Source organism: Lutjanus erythropterus, chromosome 12 (genome assembly GCF_056507025.1).
Source record: "Lutjanus erythropterus isolate fLutEry1 chromosome 12, fLutEry1.hap2, whole genome shotgun sequence".
NCBI lineage: Eukaryota > Metazoa > Chordata > Actinopteri > Lutjaniformes > Lutjanidae > Lutjanus > Lutjanus erythropterus.
The window spans coordinates 4,491,216-4,512,338 of record NC_139328.1 but is presented as its reverse complement, the minus strand read 5'-3'; the positions used below and the strand labels follow the sequence as shown (position 1 = coordinate 4,512,338).

General features: G+C 39.0%; 1 protein-coding gene and 1 long non-coding RNA gene across 4 annotated transcripts; one reads left to right on the top strand and one right to left on the bottom strand.

The window, feature by feature from the left end:
- Positions 1–2,213: 2,213 nt before the first annotated feature.
- On the bottom strand, positions 2,214–9,788 carry bcl6ab (BCL6A transcription repressor b). Of its 2 annotated transcripts, none has more exons than XM_084731796.1 (9): positions 9,660–9,788; positions 7,293–7,464; positions 6,896–7,117; positions 5,926–6,801; positions 5,706–5,833; positions 4,981–5,148; positions 4,757–4,887; positions 3,767–3,904; positions 2,214–3,524 (listed from the first exon to the last, which is right to left on the bottom strand). In XM_084731796.1, exons 1-9 carry the CDS (start codon positions 9,688–9,690, stop codon positions 3,381–3,383), a joined length of 2,010 nt encoding a protein of 669 aa, XP_084587922.1. In that variant the 5' UTR covers positions 9,691–9,788; the 3' UTR covers positions 2,214–3,380. The 2 variants fall into 2 exon arrangements, with proteins under 2 accessions (XP_084587922.1, XP_084587924.1); XM_084731798.1 differs by lacking the exon at positions 9,660–9,788 and adding an exon at positions 7,834–9,638.
- Positions 9,789–9,989: 201 nt separating this feature from the next.
- Positions 9,990–20,622, top strand: LOC146317387 (uncharacterized). 2 transcript variants are annotated; one of them, XR_014771629.1, is made up of 4 exons: positions 10,012–10,068; positions 14,664–14,755; positions 17,679–17,955; positions 20,338–20,622. It is a non-coding gene; the product is annotated as an uncharacterized LOC146317387 (long non-coding RNA). The 2 variants fall into 2 exon arrangements; XR_014771630.1 differs by lacking the exon at positions 14,664–14,755 and having other exon boundaries at positions 9,990–10,068.
- Positions 20,623–21,123: the final 501 nt, after the last annotated feature.

The window sequence follows — 21,123 nt, the reverse complement described above, 5'->3', positions numbered from 1 at the left end:
TCAATTTCAGTTGATTATTACATAGAGCGAATTAAAGTAGCTCATCCATCAATAAATAATTGTTGAAATAAATATTTTATTTTATAGTAAATATGTAAACACTGAGGTGCATGCAGAAAAAAATAGCATGGATAAATGTTGCATTTTGTTTTAAATATTTACTTTTTAGTAAAAGGAATTCCTGTAATTCAGTATTTATTTATAACATAATTGTTTATTTTATAATATAGAACTTTATTTTGTTGTATATTTCAGTTTATTGTGAGTTAATAATTATATTTGAATAAGTAATCTTTTGTCCTCTGTAGACTTAATTACTGTTCCCACAAATAGAGGCTTATCGATTGAACTAATCAAAATGCTCACCTTAAGTGGAGTCAGAGAAGGTTTTGAATGTATATTTAACCAACGACACTTCTGTGAAATCCTATAGAATACTTAAAGGGAAAATTCGCCACTTTTAATGTAGCTGTCCAGTCAGTGCTGTAGGTAAATGTTAGTTGAAGGAATAAATTCATCAGTGCTGCTATATGAGAAAGCTGAGTTCTCTTCCTGCACCCAGTGATGTCAGAGTGATGTCACTGGTGGCAAGGAAGAACTACGGGCAGTGGCTGGGCACATTCAGGGGGGTTTAACACTGTGGACTAACCCCTACATCCTGTTCATTTGATTACTGTGAACGCTCTGTACTGTACTCGGGTTTGGGTCGTTGATCTGTTCACAAAGGTGGTCTCGAGTGGCCACCAGTGGGTCATGACCCAGTGTTTGGGAATGACGCTGACAGGCAGGGGAGCTGGAGCAGTTGTACTCAGGTGTGGTACCTGAAACAGCATCTAAAACAGTGTCTGGTGCAATTTTGAGACTGTAGAGAAACTTATTACAAATGACATGATAACATTTATGTGTCATGGAATATATATAACTTTTAACTGTTCAGTTAGGCATAAAGTTGACGTCATACACACACTAACACACTGTCATGGTGTTTAAAATTAAATGTTTAGTATGAAGTATGTTCAATGTGTGTACGCACATTTTCATCACCGTACACAATCAGAAACAGGTTTGCATTTGTGCTGCAGTTTGCAGCGATAAGTTTTTCTAGGGTCTACAGGACAGGTGATGTTGCACACTGTAAAGGCTCCTGAGGCAAATTGTGATTTGTGATACTGGACAACACAAATAAAACTGGACTAGACTGGACTTGATGGTGGGCCAGAACTATATTTAAAAAATGTACTTCACTTTGGGGCAAAAGTTGTTAAGTCTGGGGCAGCTGGAAGAAGAATTCGAGACAGCTGCGGGACACTGAGGGATATAATTTTAATTTTGAGCCTTAACTTGAGTCTGTTTCAGTTTGGATTCCGACTCTCTGCCTCTTTGATAGCCAGGAGACATGCTTAATGAGAATTTTTATCACGGAACGCCATGTCCGAGCCAACAAAGTAATAGCTTCAGGCTAAGGTGGTAATGGTGCGGGCGTCAGAAGCTTGCACGCAATGCATCCTGGTACATGTAGGCACTGCTGGCCTGCAAGGCTCCACAAGTGTTGAAACATGAGAAATGAAACACTTGCTTCTGTGACAACCGCAGTGTAACTTGTAGAGTTCAAATTAATGCCAAATGTTCACTGAATGAGTCAGTGTCTGTTTGTGAGTCATGAGTAGATGATCAGTAGATCAGTACAAGTTTATAAAGGTTAAATTAAGCCATATGTTAGTGGAGGCTGATGGCAGTAAAGCTTCACATTGACACACTCGCTTATTATTATGAAATTACAGTGCTGCACTTGTCTTGTGCTCCTGCAGTCTGCCTGAGCCTCCTCAAGTCTGGGGAAGAGGGATATAGGGGAAACATCTTGTTTTAACAACAGACAGTGTATTAAACAGGATTTTTAACTTGTTTAATATGCCATCTATTACTCCAACTTGCTATTTTGACTGCTGGATTTTTTTTTTGTTACTTATTTCTCCTTTAATTGACTTCATTTACCATCGACACCGACTGGACAGCCACGTGAAAAGTGCAGAATTTTCCCTTTAAAGGCTCAATTAAGTCTTTGCTCATCTTACTTGACAATAATGAACACAACTGTTGCAACAAGTGCTACATAATGTACATTTTATTTTCATGTCATATATATATATATATCATATATATATATATATATATATATACATATATGTTCTGCAGTTACAAAGACATTTGCTTACATATTTCTAATATTCCTGAGCATTTTTTTAGCTTGAGGCCTGGTGTATCTGCATTTAAGAGCTACACACAACAGATTACCAGCTTCCAAAACAAACAGTATGTACCTCACATGCATACACGTGACAACAGGGTGACGTACCAAATGTGAAATGCATCACTGAAGCGTTTAGTTTACAACTACCGGGGCTTTCATATCATCTAACGTATCAATACTCTGAGAAGGTAGCCAATAGGAAACTGTGAATGTTAAGGCACTATGATTATACCGGTTTGTACGAGTGCACTATAATACATAAGGTTAGGTAAAATACGATCAAACTTTAATGATCCCACCGGGAAAAATGGATCATTGCAGCACCAAAATGTAATACAATACAGCAAAGAAAAGTCAGAATATAAATAAGAACATAGCAAGTGCTGAGCACGGGGTCTAACCAACATTTTAAGTAGAAATATTTGTAAAGTATGAAAATATATGAATTACAGCATTATGAGTATGTGCAAAATACCAACAGGAGCCTAGAAATGATTGCAAGAAAAGAAAATATTTACACAGCAATTTTTTAAATGAATGACAATCTGTACATTTTACAATACGTACCATAAACTATGAAATGGCAAAATAACAAGCCCTTGTGTTATTGACAGTCAGTGACGCTCACTGCACGTAAGAAAAACAAACTAAATATATTCGTACTCTGCCAGCAGACGGCAATCTGAAAATATATATTATCTTATTTACAAAAAAAATAACTGCATATACTGTGACCACGGTACTGTGACAAATTCATACCAGTATCTGAAAACTGTAACAGTGATTCTCAGTCTGAGTGAGAGAGAGAGAGAGAGGACTGTCCTTCAATGCTGACATTCTGTTCAGTAATTTGCGAAATAAGAGAAATACCAGCTCAAATTCACATTCAAAATGTACATTCTGTTGATAAGACATTCACAATGAAAGCATAAACTTCTACAATCTTTGAAATACCAAAGAGCTTACGTTAAGTAATGTGCATCATATACAAATGCATAAAGAGCATACATATATATATAATATTTAAGTTTCTGTTTGTAAAAAATAAAAATCTTTTGACAACATGGCAGCCGATGCAAAAGGAAAACAAATAAAACAAAGAACGAAGACGCGTGGCAGGACTGCGGCGGGCTCAGCAGGAGCTCACCAGGCCCGTCATGATGCTGCTGGGAGTCCTGCGATACTGAGCCTTGGTGTTGGTGACGGCGCCGTGCTTCTGTCGGAGGTGGAGCCTCAGCTGACTCTTGTGTCTGAAGTGGAGGTCACATTTTTCACACTGTGGAAAAAGGAAAAAAAAAAAAAAAAAAGAATCACTTTTTGAAACGGAGAGTTTAAATTCCTCCCAACCCCCACAGCGGTAGTTCATAGCTCTCCGGGATTAACTCTCAGGACTTATAACTATTGATAGGCACATGGATCGTGGGGGAGAAGGGATTACTCCGTTTTTAGCCAGCAGCAGACACCATGGATAAGGAAAGGAGGTGAGGGGGGGGGGGGGGGGCTGATTAGGAAGCTTACATGATAAGGCTTCTCTCCGGTATGAATGCGCATGTGGCTCTTGAGCGTCTGAAGATGGCGGAAGTGTGTTCCACAGATCTCACAGGGGTACGGTTTCTCTCCTGTGTGAATTAACACGTGGGCGCGAAGATGGGCCACCTGCAGAAAACCAACATGAATTAAAATATATACACTTAAAAGAAGCATCAACTAGTGTTAAAATGAGTACTGCAGTCTAAATAGTGAGCAGGAGCCATAGACAGTACTTTAAAGGAGAAATCTGTAATATATTTGCTGTAATAAATGATAAAATAACAATGATATTTCATCGGAGATTAAGGAAACATGTTTCGTTGAAACACTTGCTACGCCGACAACAACAACACTTGTGCTCTTTTGTAATTTCCATTCTGGGTGGAATGACTGATCGACCATTTCACCTTAGTAAAAGTTCAAAGTTCAACGCCAAATGTTCACCAAATGAGTCAGTGTCTGTGTCTGAGTCATAAGGAATCATTAAAAATTTTTGAGAAGGAGTAGATGTTTGTAACGCTTAAACTGGCAGTTAATGAACTCAAACTCCAGGGTGTGCATATTTAGAGCAGTGGGCTTTTTTTTTCCAGCATAACAGGCTTAAGGTCACATTGACAGACAACTGATGGTTATAAACAGCTGATCAACTTGCAGTGTGGGACTCATTGTCACTTGTTATTGTCAAATTATAATGTTGTGCTCCTGCAGCCTGCCTGAGCTTCCCTGAGTCTGGGGAGTAGGGGGCGGGAGCAAACAACTCGCTCACAACTCAGTATTTCAAAGAATGACGCTGCAGCTGTTGCATTCTTGTCAAACAAGCCAGTATTTCAACTTCAGCATGTTTCCTTAATCTCTGATGCCATATTATGGTCATTTTATGATTTAGTACAGTGGATATATTTCAGATTTCTCCTTTAAAGGCAGTGGTTTGACATCTATAAAGCTTTCCTGAAGACATGGCCTATTTTCTCTTCTCACCTGGACAAATCTGGAGCCACATGTCTCACACTTGTATGGCTTTTCTCCAGAGTGAATACGTGTGTGCGTCTTGAGGTTGGCTGGTCGGTTGAACTGGGCGCCGCAAATGTTGCAGTGGTACGGCTTCGCACCTGGAAGGTTAAGATCAGCAGATGGTGCGATGAATAAAACGGTCACTCCAGTGACGTCTGCCTGCTGGTTCTCACAGGGATGATTAATCTTACCGGTGTGAACGGTCTTGTGGCTCGCCAGGTTGCCCTTGTAGCGGAAGGCGGCCTGGCAGCAGTCACACTTGTATGGCTTGTCGCTGTGGACCTGGACCATGTGGTCTTTCAGGGAGTCTTCCTCCATGAACTTGGAGTCACACCCGTTGCAGAAGTAGGTGTTGTTTTCTATAGACAGAAACAATGAAATCAATGAGAATATAAACACCTATGCAGTTTTGTTTAAAATAATCCTGCCAAATCATTGGTTACGATTTAAATATGGGCTAAAACTGATTTGCAACAACAAGGATTAATTTTTAAACCAGATGAAATCATGGTTCAATTTAAAATTATGTTGCACCAAACATCTTAGTGTCTTTAAATGAAGAAAGATTACATTTAAACCCCTCTTAAAGTTTAGGTTTTAGTCTAAAAGTAGGTGAAACTTAATTCTGTTGCACCAAAACTTTAAACTGTGATCCAGTGTAAACTTTAATCTTTGAGGTCTTTTACTCTGTGTGAGTATTTATTTATTTATTTTAATGTCCATGTTGATCAAACTCTATTTAGTTTCAGTTTAAATCAAGAAACTTGAATGTAGTTTAATTTTGCAACAGAGCATGATTAAATAATCTGAATAAACCTTGTTTTGCTAAACTCTGATTAGAACTGATCTTAGACTAAATGAATCTTTGTTGGTGCCATCCAGTCTAACAGTTTGGCACTTATGTGAGTCAACTTACCACAGCTGGAGGAGGAGTAATCTGAGTGTAGTTTGGTGGTATCATCTCTGCTGTATGAGTCAGGAGAAAGGTGACCCATCTCCATGCACCGAGGGCTGTCGCAGCCGCAGGAGGAGCATCTGCGGTGGCTGCACACAGAGAGACGAGCACAGAGTCAATACAAAGTTAAGTTCTTCTCCGTAACAGATTTATGTGAAGTTTACAGCTGTCACAGTTTTACCTGATGCTGCTACAGGTGCTGCTGCTGCTGTTGCTGCAGCTGTCCGCGCTCTGAGACATGAGCATTTCCTCTCTGTGCTCGCTGGCTCCCTCCTCTGCCTGGACCTCACTGTGCCCGCCTGCCGCGCCGCTCCTGCAGGGGCTCGGCGTCGGGGACATGGCCGCGGCTTCGGCGCCGCCCCCCTGAGCCTCTTTGTCGTTCTCATCGGGAGCTTGGTTCATAACGATCAACTTGTACTTCTTCCAGTTGCGGGACTTGGTGTCCGTGGGGCAGTCTGAGGGCTGCTTGAGGCTCAGCGCGGCGTTTCTGCTGCTGTTGGACTCGGTGGGCGAGTTGGGCTGGCAGTCAGACCTGAGGGGGCTTTGAGGGCTGCAGATCACACCTTTGATAAAACCTGGAGACAATCTGAGGCAGCTGGTCTGTGGATGCTGAATACTGTCTTCCTCCATGGGAGTGTCGGGCCGCTGAAGGCTCCCGTGGGCGCCTGCCGGTCGGATGATAGTGGTGGGGAAACTGGGGTGGCACGGCACAGGGTGGGAGATGATGGTAGTGGACTCACTGTGAGCCACATTGGTGCTGGGTACCTGCGAGCATCGTTTCTGGGTCAAAGCCCCTCCTCTGGGAAGGTCGCCGACCTTGTGGGAACCTTCCGGCTTCCCAGCAGGGACGTGGGGGTCGCCGTAGACGTGATAAGAGCCGGAGGTGTTGATCCCCCTGAAAACATTGGGGAGGTAGCCCCTGCACTCCTGGAGAGGGGATGAGGTTGACGTGTGGTTGTTTTGCAAGTCTGTCTCTTTTTCAGGCCTCAAAGCAGAGTTGTCCTCAGCCAGGTGTAACGAGTTGATCTGTACCTCTTCAGTATTCACAGACTGATGCCTGCGGAAAACATAAACGACAGGTTATTAACTCCAACTCAAGTCCCTTCTACTTTAACCAAGACATTAGAGTCACATTTTCTATGTTCCTTTACCTGGATTTGATGAACCTGTGGCAGGTGTCGGCCACATGTTCCATCTGGAGGTAGATGGCTGTGTTCATGGTTGCCAGGACCAGATTGTCCTTCAGGTTCAAGCAGGACGTGTACATAAAGTCCAGCAGGATGGAGAAGCCCTTGGCATCCACTTTGGGGTCTAAGCTGATGGCACTAAGGTTTGCGTTCTCGGGGTCCATGAAGACAGAATAAAAGAAGCCACTGGAAGAGAACAAGAGAGCCTCATTAACTGCTGACAAGTAATTTCTTTGGGATGAGGTATGAAAAGAGATGGTGTGGCTGTGACACGGGGCGACGATTCAGACATGGTCCCAGAAATAGCACCTCTTTATTAAGTACTGTGAACAAAAAAAATTAAAGTCCATAGGCACTGTACCTGCAAGCCACCAAGATGGCCTTGTGAGCATGAAAATGCTGTCCGTCCACCTGTATGGTGACATCAGTCAGGATGTTCCTGCTGCGGAGGCGGTTGAAGTTGAGCAAGACGTCGCCTGCATGGCGCGTGAACTGAATGCAGCCATCTGCAGTCGTGGCCATGCTGTCAAAATCTGAGCGAGGGCAGAAATAATATATTTAATAAAGTTTGTTCATTGTCAGTGAGTGTGAAAGTGATCCACTGCAAAACACAAGAGAAGTACTCCAACTGTAGGGTGGGTAGAATGTGGGAGCTACAAGTATTAGGCTCTGGGAAACTTTAATTTTCACTTTTTTTTTTTTTACATTTTATAGATTGTTTTTATAGGAGCACTTTATCAGAAAAATAATCTGAAGATTAATGGTTAACGCAGATTGTTAGTTGCAGTCCTATTACAGGCATAACTAAACAGGAAAATGAATTTAACTTGAATTACATGACTTTACTTCCAGATAATGATATATATACACACACAAAACTAGAAATAACAGCTTAGATGTACCTTAAGATAAGGTAAGGTAAGGTAAGGTAAGATAAGATAAATTCAAAATAAGACACACTGTGGAATTGCACTCATTACAACAGCTCAAGGATCAAAACTAAAAATAGCAAACAGAAATAAGTGATGAATGGAAAAACAATTAAAATAAAAACAGAAAATTAAAGAAAAACCAGCGAACTGAACTTTGCCAGATTCTTTGCACACTGAGGAAATCATCTTAAAATCCAAAAATTCAAGCAAAAATCACACTACAAGACGCAATAAACTGAAATGTAACACATTACACATAAATAAACAATCAATTATAGAGGATCATAAATACTCTTGTCATATTTCGTCACTTCCGGCTCATACTCGCAGTATGAGCTAATACAAGACACCTGCCTTCAGGGTTCATAATGAAAACAAGCTTTGAACATAACAAGTGTCTTGACTGTGTTTTATCAAGAGGAGGCGTCCTTGCAAAGAGAAAAAGTAAACGGTGGGTTTCACCCCACCGTTTGAGCCACGCTTTACGTCTGACTGGGCCTGAACGACGGTGTTATTACAGATAGACTATAATCAATACCCATTACTATTGGAAGACGGTGATATTTTTCAGTGGGTCGGTATTTATAAGAGTTTAAAAACAACGTTTGGTTTAATTTTGATGCGACAACAAATCTTAACCGCTGGATTCAAATGCACACACAAACGCATTCACACATTTTCTGACACGTAAAGTAAAAATCGGAGTATAATCGTGTCATTTGTGCCCAGTGTCTCCTGCAGTTTCACAGCTTGTTGCAGACAGTCAGCCTGCTGGCAGCCTGCAGCCTGTAGGTTGTAAACGTGTTTGACGTTGAGCACATTCCGTCCTGGCTGCTCAGATTAGGTTGCCAGTACACAGAGAGGTTTCCTGTTCCCCGACATAAGTAGAACTCATCTCATTTAACCCATTAACATTTACTCCCCTCCTGCCCCACTAATCTCCCCAGTTATTTCTAAACCGCAAAATATTAAAAGCCTTAAACTGAGATTTCGTAGGATGTGATTTCAAGGAGTGGTTAGTCGTTGCCGCTGCGTAACAACTTCTTCTTCTTCTTCCTCTTCTTTTTCTTCTTCTGCTTCTTCCCCTCTTCTTCGGCTGCGAGCCACCGAGCAGGCCAGCACAAGTCCGTTCAAGTTTAGAGAAAGTGTGAAGCTGTCACGTCTGGGGACTGTCCTGTGGGTTTATTACGTTTTTAAAAGTGTCTGCTCGGTTAAAAAGTAATGGGAGGAGGAATTCGGCTCTACTTTTGGGGACATTTAGTGAAGCAGAAATGTTGTTTGTCGACAGAGAAATGCGCAGAGAGAAAATAAGGTGACTGAACTAGACCGACCGATCATGTTGCGTCACTTTTGCACGTCCTATAGGCAGCTTTGGCCAAATGGTGTGTCAAATATAAGTAGTCAAAACTTAAATAAATAAAAACAGTAAAGGTTAACGTCGCAAACTGCAGGTTGTTTCCAGTCTAACAGCAGCAGGAGCTATCGAAGCCTACTTAGAGCACAAGTAATGGAATTAAATCCGTACACACAGTCTAAAGTCGCACACTTCCCGTCTAAAACCCAAAGAAACTAAACACTATATTAAGTTTCTTTGTCTTAAAACACAGTCAAATAGTGCAGCTGTCAAAATCAACTCTCATGGTTTCAAATCTGTTAGTTCACTTCTAAGCTAAAACATTCACAAAATACTTAAAAAAATAAAAAGAAATCATCCAGCCCCGGCGGCCACATGAGCATCTGCTACTTCACTACACTTCTGACCTAATGCTGAGAAAATAGGAAGGAAAAAAAGTCACCTTGTAAAAGTTTCCTCGAAACTCTGAGCATCACCAGTTCTGAGAATCCAGTTCTAAGAAACACAGCAGCTCAATTCTCGGAATTTCAACACTGGGTCGTACCATTATCCGCGGGGCGGGGGAGCCACTCACCGCCGCTCGTGTCATTCCAACTATGTTCCGTTAATATTACACACTTTACCACGCGGCGTCTCAATTAAAACCGTTAATTAAGCGTATTCACAAGATTTTTCTGAAACATGTCTCAAATTTTACTAGTTTATCAGTTTCCTTCGTGGCGAATTAATCTCCCCGTGCAGTGGACGCGTCCAAGTGCAAGGTCAGCTGACCAAGTTATAAATACCGTAGGGAATATGAGAGCATGTTGTCGCTGTAAGGCTGCCTGAGGTGCCACGAAGAGTTAAGAAAAGTCAGTCATTTTATCTTCTTATAATTCGAAATTGAATATCCCCCTTTATAAATGTTTTTAAAAATATTTCCCCACCACATGCTCGAGTCAAGTGATTGATTTCACATGAATCGCTGTGTTTATAAGCAGTCAAGTAAAAGTTGCACTGCTGATTTAACTGTAATTTCTCCTTCATGTTTAAATTGAGCACATTTCTGTCTATAGAGTTATGTGAATACTTAATTTATGTCAATTCTATATGTGCATTTTAATGCATGTAAAGTCAGTTGTGTGATGTAACTAAGTGTATTTATGCAAGTACTGTGCTAAAGTAAAAATTTGAGTCAGGGGAAACCTGGGGTAGTTGTAACACAGGGGTAGTTGTAACATTGTTAGTTTGACCAATCAGAGAAGTGGTGTGGTGATATCATCAGTATCATACACTCCCATTTCTTTTTAGAGCTCACAGGAGAAGTGGCATGTCTCTGTGATTGTCATTGTGGATTTTATTACCAAAAAAATGGATTTACAGGTAAAAGTAAATTTTTTTATTAAGATTTTTTTTGCATTGTATTTTTTGCATTGTATTGTACAATGAAGGATTTGACTTGCTTAAAGTAAAGTGGTAGCTTCTATGGTTTAATTTGATGCTTTGCATTCATGCTACCTCCAACCCCACAGTTAGCTATGTAATGGCTGCTCGAGGTGGGGACAGTTGCAACAGTTTATTAAAATGATGAGAATTTCTGCACGTGTTTATGGCACATTTTGCAAACTCAAGGCAAAAAAAAAAAAATGTGGGTCAGGTGTATATGATCCTCTTAAATCAACAAAATCACCTCTTATTGTTTACATGCATCCCCAGGTAGTGTTACAACTTACCCTACATAAAGCTGTAACAGTAAAACTCTTTGTATTTGACCTAAACTCATGTAACCTGGTAGATGTAAAAGTGAGTCTTATTTGTAGTTGACAAATATGGGTACTGAGTATGTTGAGGTTTGAGAGATCTAGCAAGAGAAACTACTGAGTCACTGATGCTCAAACAAAAAGTGTTACTATCCCTGGTCTCCCCTACTTGTACATAACAGGAGTACTTTATTCTCATTCTCAAATATTGCACTTTTTACTTCACTGCATTTATCTGACAGTTTAGTTATTTGTTACTTCACAAATTAATCAATTAATTGTAGCTATTTAGTACTTTTCCACAGAAGCGTCATGTTTCCAGCTTCACAGATATTTGTATTCATGGCTTGTCCTTTTAAATACTGAAATATATTTAATTTCTTTTTAATAATTTGGAATTTTAGACTGTTGGTTGGGCCAAACAAGCATGGAGAAGGCGTCACTTTGGGCTCTGGGTAATTGTGAGGGCACTTCTTTCTTCTTTCAAACAAAACTATCAAGTGAAAATAATTGCTGTCCGATACATGAAAGTAAATGAAAATGAGCTCCACCTCAACCAACTACAACAGTAAAATCCTGCTATTCATTTATTGCATGAGTAATTATAATCTAATGATCATACATATCGTATAACAGTCACAGGAGGCATTTTTCTGCATTGATTAAGTACATTTTCCTGATTATATGCACATACTTTTTTAAAGTTACATTTTAAATTCAGAACTTTTAGTTGTATTGCAGTATTATTAGTACTTTTACTCAATTAAAGGATTTGCTTACTTCCCCTATGACTGTATAAGTTTACAGTTATTATTTTGTTTGGCCATCAGGGAAATTCTGCCATACTGATAATTTATTGTATGAAATGAGTTTGGGGGGGGGGGGGGGGGGTCTTTTTTGCATACACTCTCTGCTGTGAAGCCCTTTTTTTAATGTCACACACAGAGTATAGAAAGTGTGTGTAAAGTCCTCAACTCTCCAAACGACTCACTTGCTCTCATCTGCGTTCCCACCACTTCCTGTCTTGCCATCGCAGCTGTATATTAATCTGGGTGACATGAAATCCTGAGTACTTACCAATAAATGAGTCAAGAAACCAGGAAGTAACTGCTGCTTAATGAACAACTGACAAGAAGTTCCCGAATAACCCCGAATCAATAACTACTGTATGTCGTAAATCAAATAAAATAATGGGAAAATTATTAAGAATAGACTGTTATGTGTGAATAAACTGGTGTGTGATGATATATTCCTTCATATCTGATCATGTTCTTAATGACTCGCTCCTGATAAACTAAAGTAGAGTATTAGAGTATTAGTAACTTTATAACTGTTGATGTTTAATAATTGATACGTTATCAATAGCAGATATTCAATTGAAGAGGGTTCTGTTTCTCCAAATTACTCCAAACTGCGTCTCTGTTCTGCTCCGTGGTGACAGCCAATCAATCGGTTTTCCTTAATCAATAGTTGAAAAAGTTAACAATCAATCAATCATTAATAATTTATAAGATACAAAACACATTTTTATTTTTTTTTCTCATTTTCATTTTTTTCCTCTTTTGTTTTGTCTTTTTTTGTTTTAGTTTCTTTATTTGACATGTGGCTCTGCCGGACAAAATGATATCAAATAAGGTGCAATCGCTGTCATTTCTAGACTATTGATTTTTAATTTGTTATTTGCTCTCTATGCCGATTAATCAATTGATGATTAATTAACATCCTTAATCCAAACGTGTCTGCTGCAGAGGTTAGTTTTTCATCCTGGTTTTCATTGGCCTGTTTGTGATCAGATCACATTATCTGCTGCAGAAATGCAGATGAGAGGATTTTTATTCAAATTGTGCTCAGTTATGATAGTGAAAGTAACTAAGTAGATTACATGTTGAAAAGAATAAGGTACAAGTACAGACTTGAAAATCTACTCATTAAAGTACAAATTCCCCAAAAAAACTACTTAATTACAGTAATGTCAGTATTCGTACTTAATTACATCCACCTCTGTATACAATTTATTTATTTAAAAAAAATGTGGTCAGACACGCTGTTCACTTACATTCAGGAAACACTGCTGCAGAAATGCACCGTCTAAAAAACACTGCCGAATGGCTACATAATTTTTTGCTGATAATTTTGCAAAGACATTCTTGTGAAAAGGCTGACCTTTAACTCTTAGATTTTTTTTGTTCCTTTTCTTGCTGGCTAACATTAGCATAATTAGCTCTGTGTTTGATGTCACTGTATACATTTTATTCCTTTGTTGCTGGTGTGACCTCGGTACATGAAGACTTAATGTCTCATTAAATTGCTAATTGGTGTTCAGTGTGTGTTATCCACAGTATGAACACCTTCCTAACAGAATCTGGAAGCATTCTGGGACATGTAGTTTATAGACAGGACTTCTGTAATGTAGCATAGAATTATAATGCATATATTATATTATTTTGTTGCAGACATACTGGCTTGCATTCTACTGAGAGTGCAGGCCTTTTAATTATTGGACTTTCTGTTGTTTCTTGGCAGCTTACATCATTGAAAAGCTGTGTGCATTTCTGCAACAGAAGTAGCATCATCCAGACAAGTTATCGAGCTGCAAATGTAGAATCAAATGTGTTACCAGCACCAAAATCACCAAATATGTCTGGTTGTTGTGTGTGTGATACATCAGAATCAATATTCCACTGGTCAACTTAAGTTGTTCAGAATTCAGACAGGATTGTGACCGTTTCAGAGCAGTCGGTGGCGTCTGTGGCTGCAGACATATTGGCTTGTCTCTATCAAGAACAGGCATTTGTTTTCCCATCTCTCATTAAGTTTCCTTCCCTCTGCATCAACTTTTCTTTTCTCTGACATTTTGTTTGGCTGCTAACGTTGCTAGCTACAACCACTCACCTAGCATGCCACTCCTGGAAACTACTGCATGATACTGAGAAGCTATTGAGTGTTAACTAACATCTATCACCTGATCACCTTCAGTGTGTGGATAGCAAAATCTAGGTGCATTCTGGGACATGTAGTTTAAGTTGATGCAGCATTACATTCTTTGTGAGCTCACATGGGCCACAAAAATGAGGTGCTGGGCCGGATTTGGCTTTTAAATGAAAGCACATTTATGGCCCTGAGTCTTATGTTACAGCAAACGTATCATGGAGTCAGAGGTGTTACGCTGCTCAGCTGAGAGCAGGAATCCCCCCTCTGAACCTTGAAGTCGGCAGATTTAAAAACATCCAGGAGGACGACTGTGTGAACTGTGTGATTTAGGAGAAGTTGAGAATGAATCACATTTTCTTCCTTATTGTTCTTTTTATGATGAGTTAAGAAAACCAATATTCAATGGAATGAAATCCAGAAATGTTCTGGTGGTCCGATGATGACAGAATGGAGCAGTTGTTTAACTGTAATGTTTATAAGTTGGCTAAATTTATTTCTAAAGCTTGGAAAAAGCGTCAGGATGGTTTATTTGTTCAACATTAATTGTAATTTATGTTGCTACTCTGGTTTCTGGTTTGTTTTTCTAAATAATGGTGTCTTGTAAGCCTGTTTGCTTGTGCATGACACAATAATAAAAATTAAGTTGTCCATTCATACAACATGACCATTTTTCCTTCATTTCAGTTCCAAGTTTGGTTAAATCTGTTGTAAAAACTATGTTTTCAGATTGTTTATGAATTTAACATTCTGTTGACTTTATCTTTCGCTTTCTGCAGTGAGCTGCTGTGACGCTGTGCTAAATAAACATTCAGGCAGGTTAGACCAGTGGGAGATAAAAACAGAACTACAGTGATTACAACTACACCTGGTAATTGTGACTTTACTCAGCATGCATCACTTTAGCCTCGATCATGTTTATTTTGCATGCATTCAGTCATTATTGAATTATGCTCCTTCATGTCTTGTGCATGCACATTCTCAGCAGCCTGTACTGGCACTACACCTTTGTTTTTAGCCGTGAATAATCTAGCCTCTAATAAATCTCAGTGCGCACCATTAAACACAATTAAAAGTTAAAGCTGTATTAACAGAAGGCGTCTACAAATATTATATTACTGCTAAAATTATCATGCTTCCTCCCACCCACACATAAACCAAAATGCAAAATAAGCATTTTGGAGAAAAACATCAACATTTCTTATTCGAAAAGATCAACTCTCAGGCTGCATCTTTACCCGTGAAATAAATGTGCAGAGCAGCTCAACAGGTCTAAATTACAGCTGTTCAGGTGGCTATGGCAACAAAGAGGTCTATTTCTAGTTAATGTTTTCACTCTAGATGTTTTTCCCCTGTGGTTATCTTTAGTGGCCCGAGTTCCTGTGGGTTGTTCACCTTCACATCCTTTGAAAGAAGCGATATTTTCTTGTTAGAATGAGAAGAGACAAAACTTGTTCCGTCAGTCAGTCAGTCAGTCAGTCAGTCAGTCAGCGTTGGTATGAAAATAAACATCTGATTTCCTGGTTTAGTTGTTTATTTGCAGGCAGGAGGATGCATAGATCTGATCAGTCAGCTTTTTTCTTGCTTATATCAGTGCAGCATCTTTGACGTCACATTAGGGGTTTGCAGCCGTGCAGTAGCAGATAAGCCGGAGCAGATGTGAAACACATAAACTGCTGCGTGCGGTAAATATTGTACCTTTAAGAGTCTAATCAACAAAATCAGACAAACATGGTGCTTCTGGTTGCTTTTGCAGAATAACTGTTTGCCAGGCTGTTTTGTTTTTCGTGCGAAGACCTGGTTTTTTGCTGCAAAAAAAAAAAAGAAAAACATCACCTCAATTTGCTGAAAGTGAAAAATAAATCTGCTATTGCCATCGGTCGCCCAGTTTTGTGAACTGAGTGAAAGCATTCATTTTAAAGCAGTTAAAGGAGGATTTTATTATTGCAGTTTCACATTGTTGTGGGGCCTTAAAGAGACAAATTTAAAAAGAGCGGTCAGAATCAAAGCAGAGGAGGCTGAGACATTTCCTGTGGTGCGACACGGTAGCGTCTGTCCTCACGCTGCGTTCCAGACAACGTCAGAGATTGGGAATTTCCGAGTTGAAATTTCCAACTTCAGACCTCAAAGTGTTCCAGGTGAACAAATACAAAATTGAACAAAAAAGCATGGCTCACACTGCAAAATTAGCGTATGTGTACGTGTTTCAAACATGGCTAAGTCCTCTAAAACGAAGTGATTTTCCCTTTTCTCTTCGCTGGTGCATGAGCTGCTTTTCTGTTTGTCTTTCATCTCTGATTTGCACTGGAAAGCAGAAACTGAATTCATGTCTGTGCAGGAGAGCAGAAAGACAGATGTTTTCGAAAGTTTCTGTGTGGTCAGCTCTCAGTACTTTCGTAGCTTCGGACTGAATCTCTGTGGTTTGAAGTTTAGTTTCTCTCCTTTGTCCTTGTTTGTACTTTCAGGTATCTGCTTTATTTTCCTGGAAAGGAGCTGTGTTACCTTAAGTTACTGCTGATGAAAACCCACCATTTCTTGATTTTGCTGCTTCATAATAAAACTCTTAGATATGGAAATGACGGGGGATTTTCATTATGAGGAATTTCCAGCAAAAAAGTAAATAAAATCTGCGAATTTACAGACACTAAAGACGATCACATCATCAGTTCAAGCAGGTGCAAACTCCACTTTCCCGGGCTCACGCTCTGAGTCAAATCGAATCAAGTTAAGCAGCACATGTGCATAGAAAAGCACTTATCTTTTTTTCCTTTTAATACTTTTTATTTTTTGACATATTTTATCCAAGCAGGTACTTTGCTCACTGTGCTGCAAGTTCATATTATTGTGTAATATAAATCATAACCAGATGAAGAACATGTCGAAACATAGACATCATATATAAGAGATTAAATTTTTTAAAGTGAGGATGAAAAAAGAAAAAGCAGAATTAAAAAAACAGTAATTTTAAAAAATAAATAAATAAGTGATAATATTAATAATAATATCAGTGAAAATCCTAATTGCACACTGACACGACAAGATGACAAATTCTCAATTATCTAAATGTTTTTTTTTGTTTTGTTTTTTTTTTTTACCAATCTGTAGCCTCCGAGCCCCCAGGCACAGATCCTGGGTGGGAACGGAGGGACGTGTCGACCCCAAATTCTAAAAAAAACAGGAAGTTGTCAGTCCCCAATAAATTACTTTGAAATAAATTAAGTAATTGAATATATACACACAACATTTGTCGAACATTTCATTTCTGTCTGTTGTGCTAAGTTGCTGAGCTGGTCAACATGGTTCACTTCACTGCACTTCATCACAGGTTAGCTATTAATATTCCAGAGTAAATAACACATGTGCCGATTGTGACTGTGGATCGAAGTGAATCAGAAAAGAGTCTTAGTGATGGTGTGACTAAAGGTATTTTGACATTAATTATTAATGAATGACCTTCTAATAATGAAAGTTGTAAACAGCATAAAGAAAAGTGGGAAGTGGAGCTAAAACCCACCTGTTTTCTACTTCTCTCGGCTCGTTGTAAAAGTTCACGTAATGATCACAAAGGAAATCGAAATGGAAACCCTCGTCTGAGCCCGCCCCAAAATATCCCTGATGACATCACCGTGACATCATCAGGGTTATTTTCAGAAACTTAAGAAAACCTCCAGAAGAGTAACACTAAAATGTTGCAGAAAGTGGCAACAAAACAAAACATATTTTGTTTCTGATTTTGTGCGCCTGTTTCCCATACATCAAACAGATGTCCTTTTTTTTTTTTTTTTTTTTTTCAGCACAGCCCATCTGAAGAATGAAAAACAACCCTGCCTGGGACTTTGCCAGCCAACCCTGGAACAAATTTGTTGCTGTTCCTCTTCTCCTTCACCCCTCCCCCTCTCATGAACTCCGATGACCCGGGGGTCCGAGACGCAGACGGATATCAACGTGCCGGTCCCACAACATGACCCAGGCACATGGTTGCCTGACAGGGATCAAAGGTCACGTCAGTAAAACATGACTCCAAAACTAGCTGGCTCTTCATCAACATGTAGCCTCTGGGGGCGGAGAGAGGTAAGGATTCACGTCTGTTTAACCTGGAGCATGCACTTGAATTTGGGGCGCAGTGTGCACAAGATACTGAGACTGTTGTTTTAAATACCGCAAAATTACCACAGAAAGGCAAACATTATATAAAACTTGTTTATGATCAATGGAGTGAAACAGGCCTCATTAAAATACCTGCCGCTTTTATTTATAGCACAAACTTCCGTGTCATTTTTCAGCAGCTGGTGATGAAGAAGTACATGCTGCTCACGACCCGTGAAACACTGAATATGGAAAGCGCATGCGAGCTAAACATAGTGAACTTTGAACTGCTTTCATGCAGTCAGTGTGGAGTTAACCGAGATGTATATATTTAAACTGCAGGTGGTATGCAGCCTTTGCGTAATAATCGCTGAACTTCAGGTGACCCTGATGCAACAAATACACAGTGGTGTCAAACTGCCAATAATCTGTGGTGCTGCACAGATAAAGAGGGACATCTTTTTTTATTTTTTCACAGGAGCTTACGTGTGAGTAACCTGAAGCAAGTGTGGTTGTCTGACTATGAATTATTGCTTGTTTTCAGATCTTAATCTCAATGGGATTGTGAATAACCTGACATGCAACACAACACCAGAGTCATTTTTTTCAGCAATCATACCAAACATTCCCTAAATTGTATATATGCTATTTGAAAACATCAACTTTGGGAAACTATAACTGGTACATGAGTGAGCCTAAACAGTCATTAAAGTAATTGTTAGTTACTACACTAAGACACTGTAAAATTACAAACCACCTGCGGGGTTGTAGCAACAAGAATTAACTTTTAACCTTGATTAAATCGTGGTTTAGCTTAAAAATATGTTGCACCAAACTTGTAAACTAGTTTGAGGTTAAGAAAGATTAATTTTAAGCCTCTCTTTACACCTAGTTTTTTCTCCAAATCTAAATCAAATTTAGTAATGTTTCCCCAAAACTTTCAACTCCAATTTAGTAATCCAGCATTTACTTTAAACTTACATTTGAGGGTTTAATTTTGGCTGGTTGCAAAATGGTAAGCTAACAATGTTTAATATTTCGTTAACTTTATAGCTAGTTAGCAAAAAATGTAACGTTTCTTAACTTTTTAGCAAGCTAGCAAACAATATAACATTTGGTTAACTTTTTAGTTAGCTAGTAAACAATGTTTAATGTTTTGTTAACTTTATAGCTAGCTAGCAACACAATTTGTGTCAACTTTATAGCTAATATAATAAATAACGTGACGTTTTGTCAATGAATAGTGCCTAAGTCATGTCTCCCCTCACTGGTGGACCATGATGGGACCTAACTTCAAAAAAAGAATATGCTCTGCAGTCAGTGGTTAGAGACAAATTATTTTTTCATCCTGTTTGAATTGTGCCACAAATCACACATGATGTTTGCCAATTTAGATGTTTAGATATTTTTTAGGACAGTCGCAGTTTTTTATAAGACTGTCAAAGTATAAGACTGTAAACGTAAGTCACTTGAAAGACCACACATCCAGAAGTCATGTTAAGTGCTGCCATGATCTTCTTACTCCAAACAAAAAGTAACAAGTGTTACCATTAGACCTGATCTAAAAGTGATAAAAGTTAGCATTGTGGTTAAATCGTCAGTTCAGTATCAATTTAAGCAGGCGGCATTTTTGTTTTCATACATTTTTGAACCACAAAACTTTTTTTTTCAGCTTTTTTATCAAGTAAAACATGGTTAAGTATCTTGCAATATTTCAGAACTAATTTTATCTGCATGTCTTCCGATGTGGCGTAATTAGGGTTAAAGATAAGTTCCATATTAGGGTGAAGAAAAGTACAGTTTGCTCCTTCGACATCAAACAGGAACCCTGCTCTTCATTACTTTCATATCTGTGGTTTCCACAGCCTGGCTTGACACCAAAGAGGGGGGACGAGCTTCTGCTTCAAGTTTCATAGTAGCACATCAAGTTTCCTCTCAGCACTTCTGATATGAATATTATAAATCATAGGTTTTCTATTACTAGTTTGTATCGGAATGGGTGTTTTTTTTTTTTTTTTATTACTAAAAGGGTCCATTTTAGTTTTGGCAGAACTTTTGTTGTTGTTGCAGGTGCACAGCATATTTCAGCACTGGAAGGAATTCAGAGCACTGCTGTTACATCCTGGTTCCTCTGAGTACAAGATCATGACAGCAAAGGATTAACAAGAGGAAAAGTCGGTGAAATTTATTAGAAGCGAGTTTTATCATCATCATTAAAATCAAAAACAGTCATTCAGATTCAACATTCTGGCTGGACCGTGATTTCCTGACAGCGTCCACTGGGGCAAAAACGAGGCCAGTTTGCAATGTTCTTCAACACCCACCAAAACATAAATCACAATGTTTGGATCATCTCACTGTTTTCAGGTCATTCGAGGATAACGGCTCATGTCCTCGTGGTCCAACCTCGAATGAAACGCTCAGAGGGGATACATGAATGGTGGCTTTGTTGCACCGAAGCAAAGAATGCATCCTCAGTTGTAAGTGTCTGTATGGACTGTACGTGAAGAGGGACGGTCCCTCACTCTGTGCATCGAGACATATGGAAAGTGACGTGTCACTGTCATGGCCCTGCGAGGACAACACGCACATATCAGTACAAGTTTATTATATAATATGTTTATGGACAGAGAAAGATTTGTTACCACATACCTTTTCTGTCTTTTATATTTTTTAATCTTTGTTTTATTTGCTTCAGTTTTGAATATTTGATCCTGTTTTTTTAACCCTGTTTTAAGTATGGGTCGCGTAAACGCCGTAATATAAAATCATACAGGAATTTAGTGCATTCACCCATTTTTTTTCTCATTAGCTTAACTTAGATATACAAGCTTAATTCATTCAAGTTAATTAAACTTAACTTTCTACTTATTTTCAGAACTCATAAACTCATTAACTAATTAAATTAAGATTCTAAAAATAGGATCAGCACATCAGCAGACTTCAGTGTGACTGAAGAGTTGTTGGTTCAACTTAATATCCTCAGTTTACGGAATAGGGATGCGCGTGATTAGTCTACTACACGATTAAATGTTGCCATCCTTGCTAGTTGGCACCAGAAATGCTAGTCGGGGAAACTATTCAGGAATATTTTATTCATGTACAATTCCAATTAAGTGCTGTTTCTAAGGTGGTATGCAGCCTCCCACCAGT

Bases quoted from the DNA above. Each gene is read 5' to 3' on its own strand.
- bcl6ab (XM_084731796.1), bottom strand. From the start codon at position 9,690: ATGCTCAGAGTTTCGAGGAAACTTTTACAAG. The intron at 7,465-9,659 runs GTGACTTTTTTT...GCCCTCGCTCAG, and splicing joins TTCGAGGAAACTTTTACAAG to ATTTTGACAGCATGGCCACG. The intron at 4,888-4,980 runs GTAAGATTAATC...TTAACCTTCCAG, and splicing joins CCACAAGACCGTTCACACCG to GTGCGAAGCCGTACCACTGC.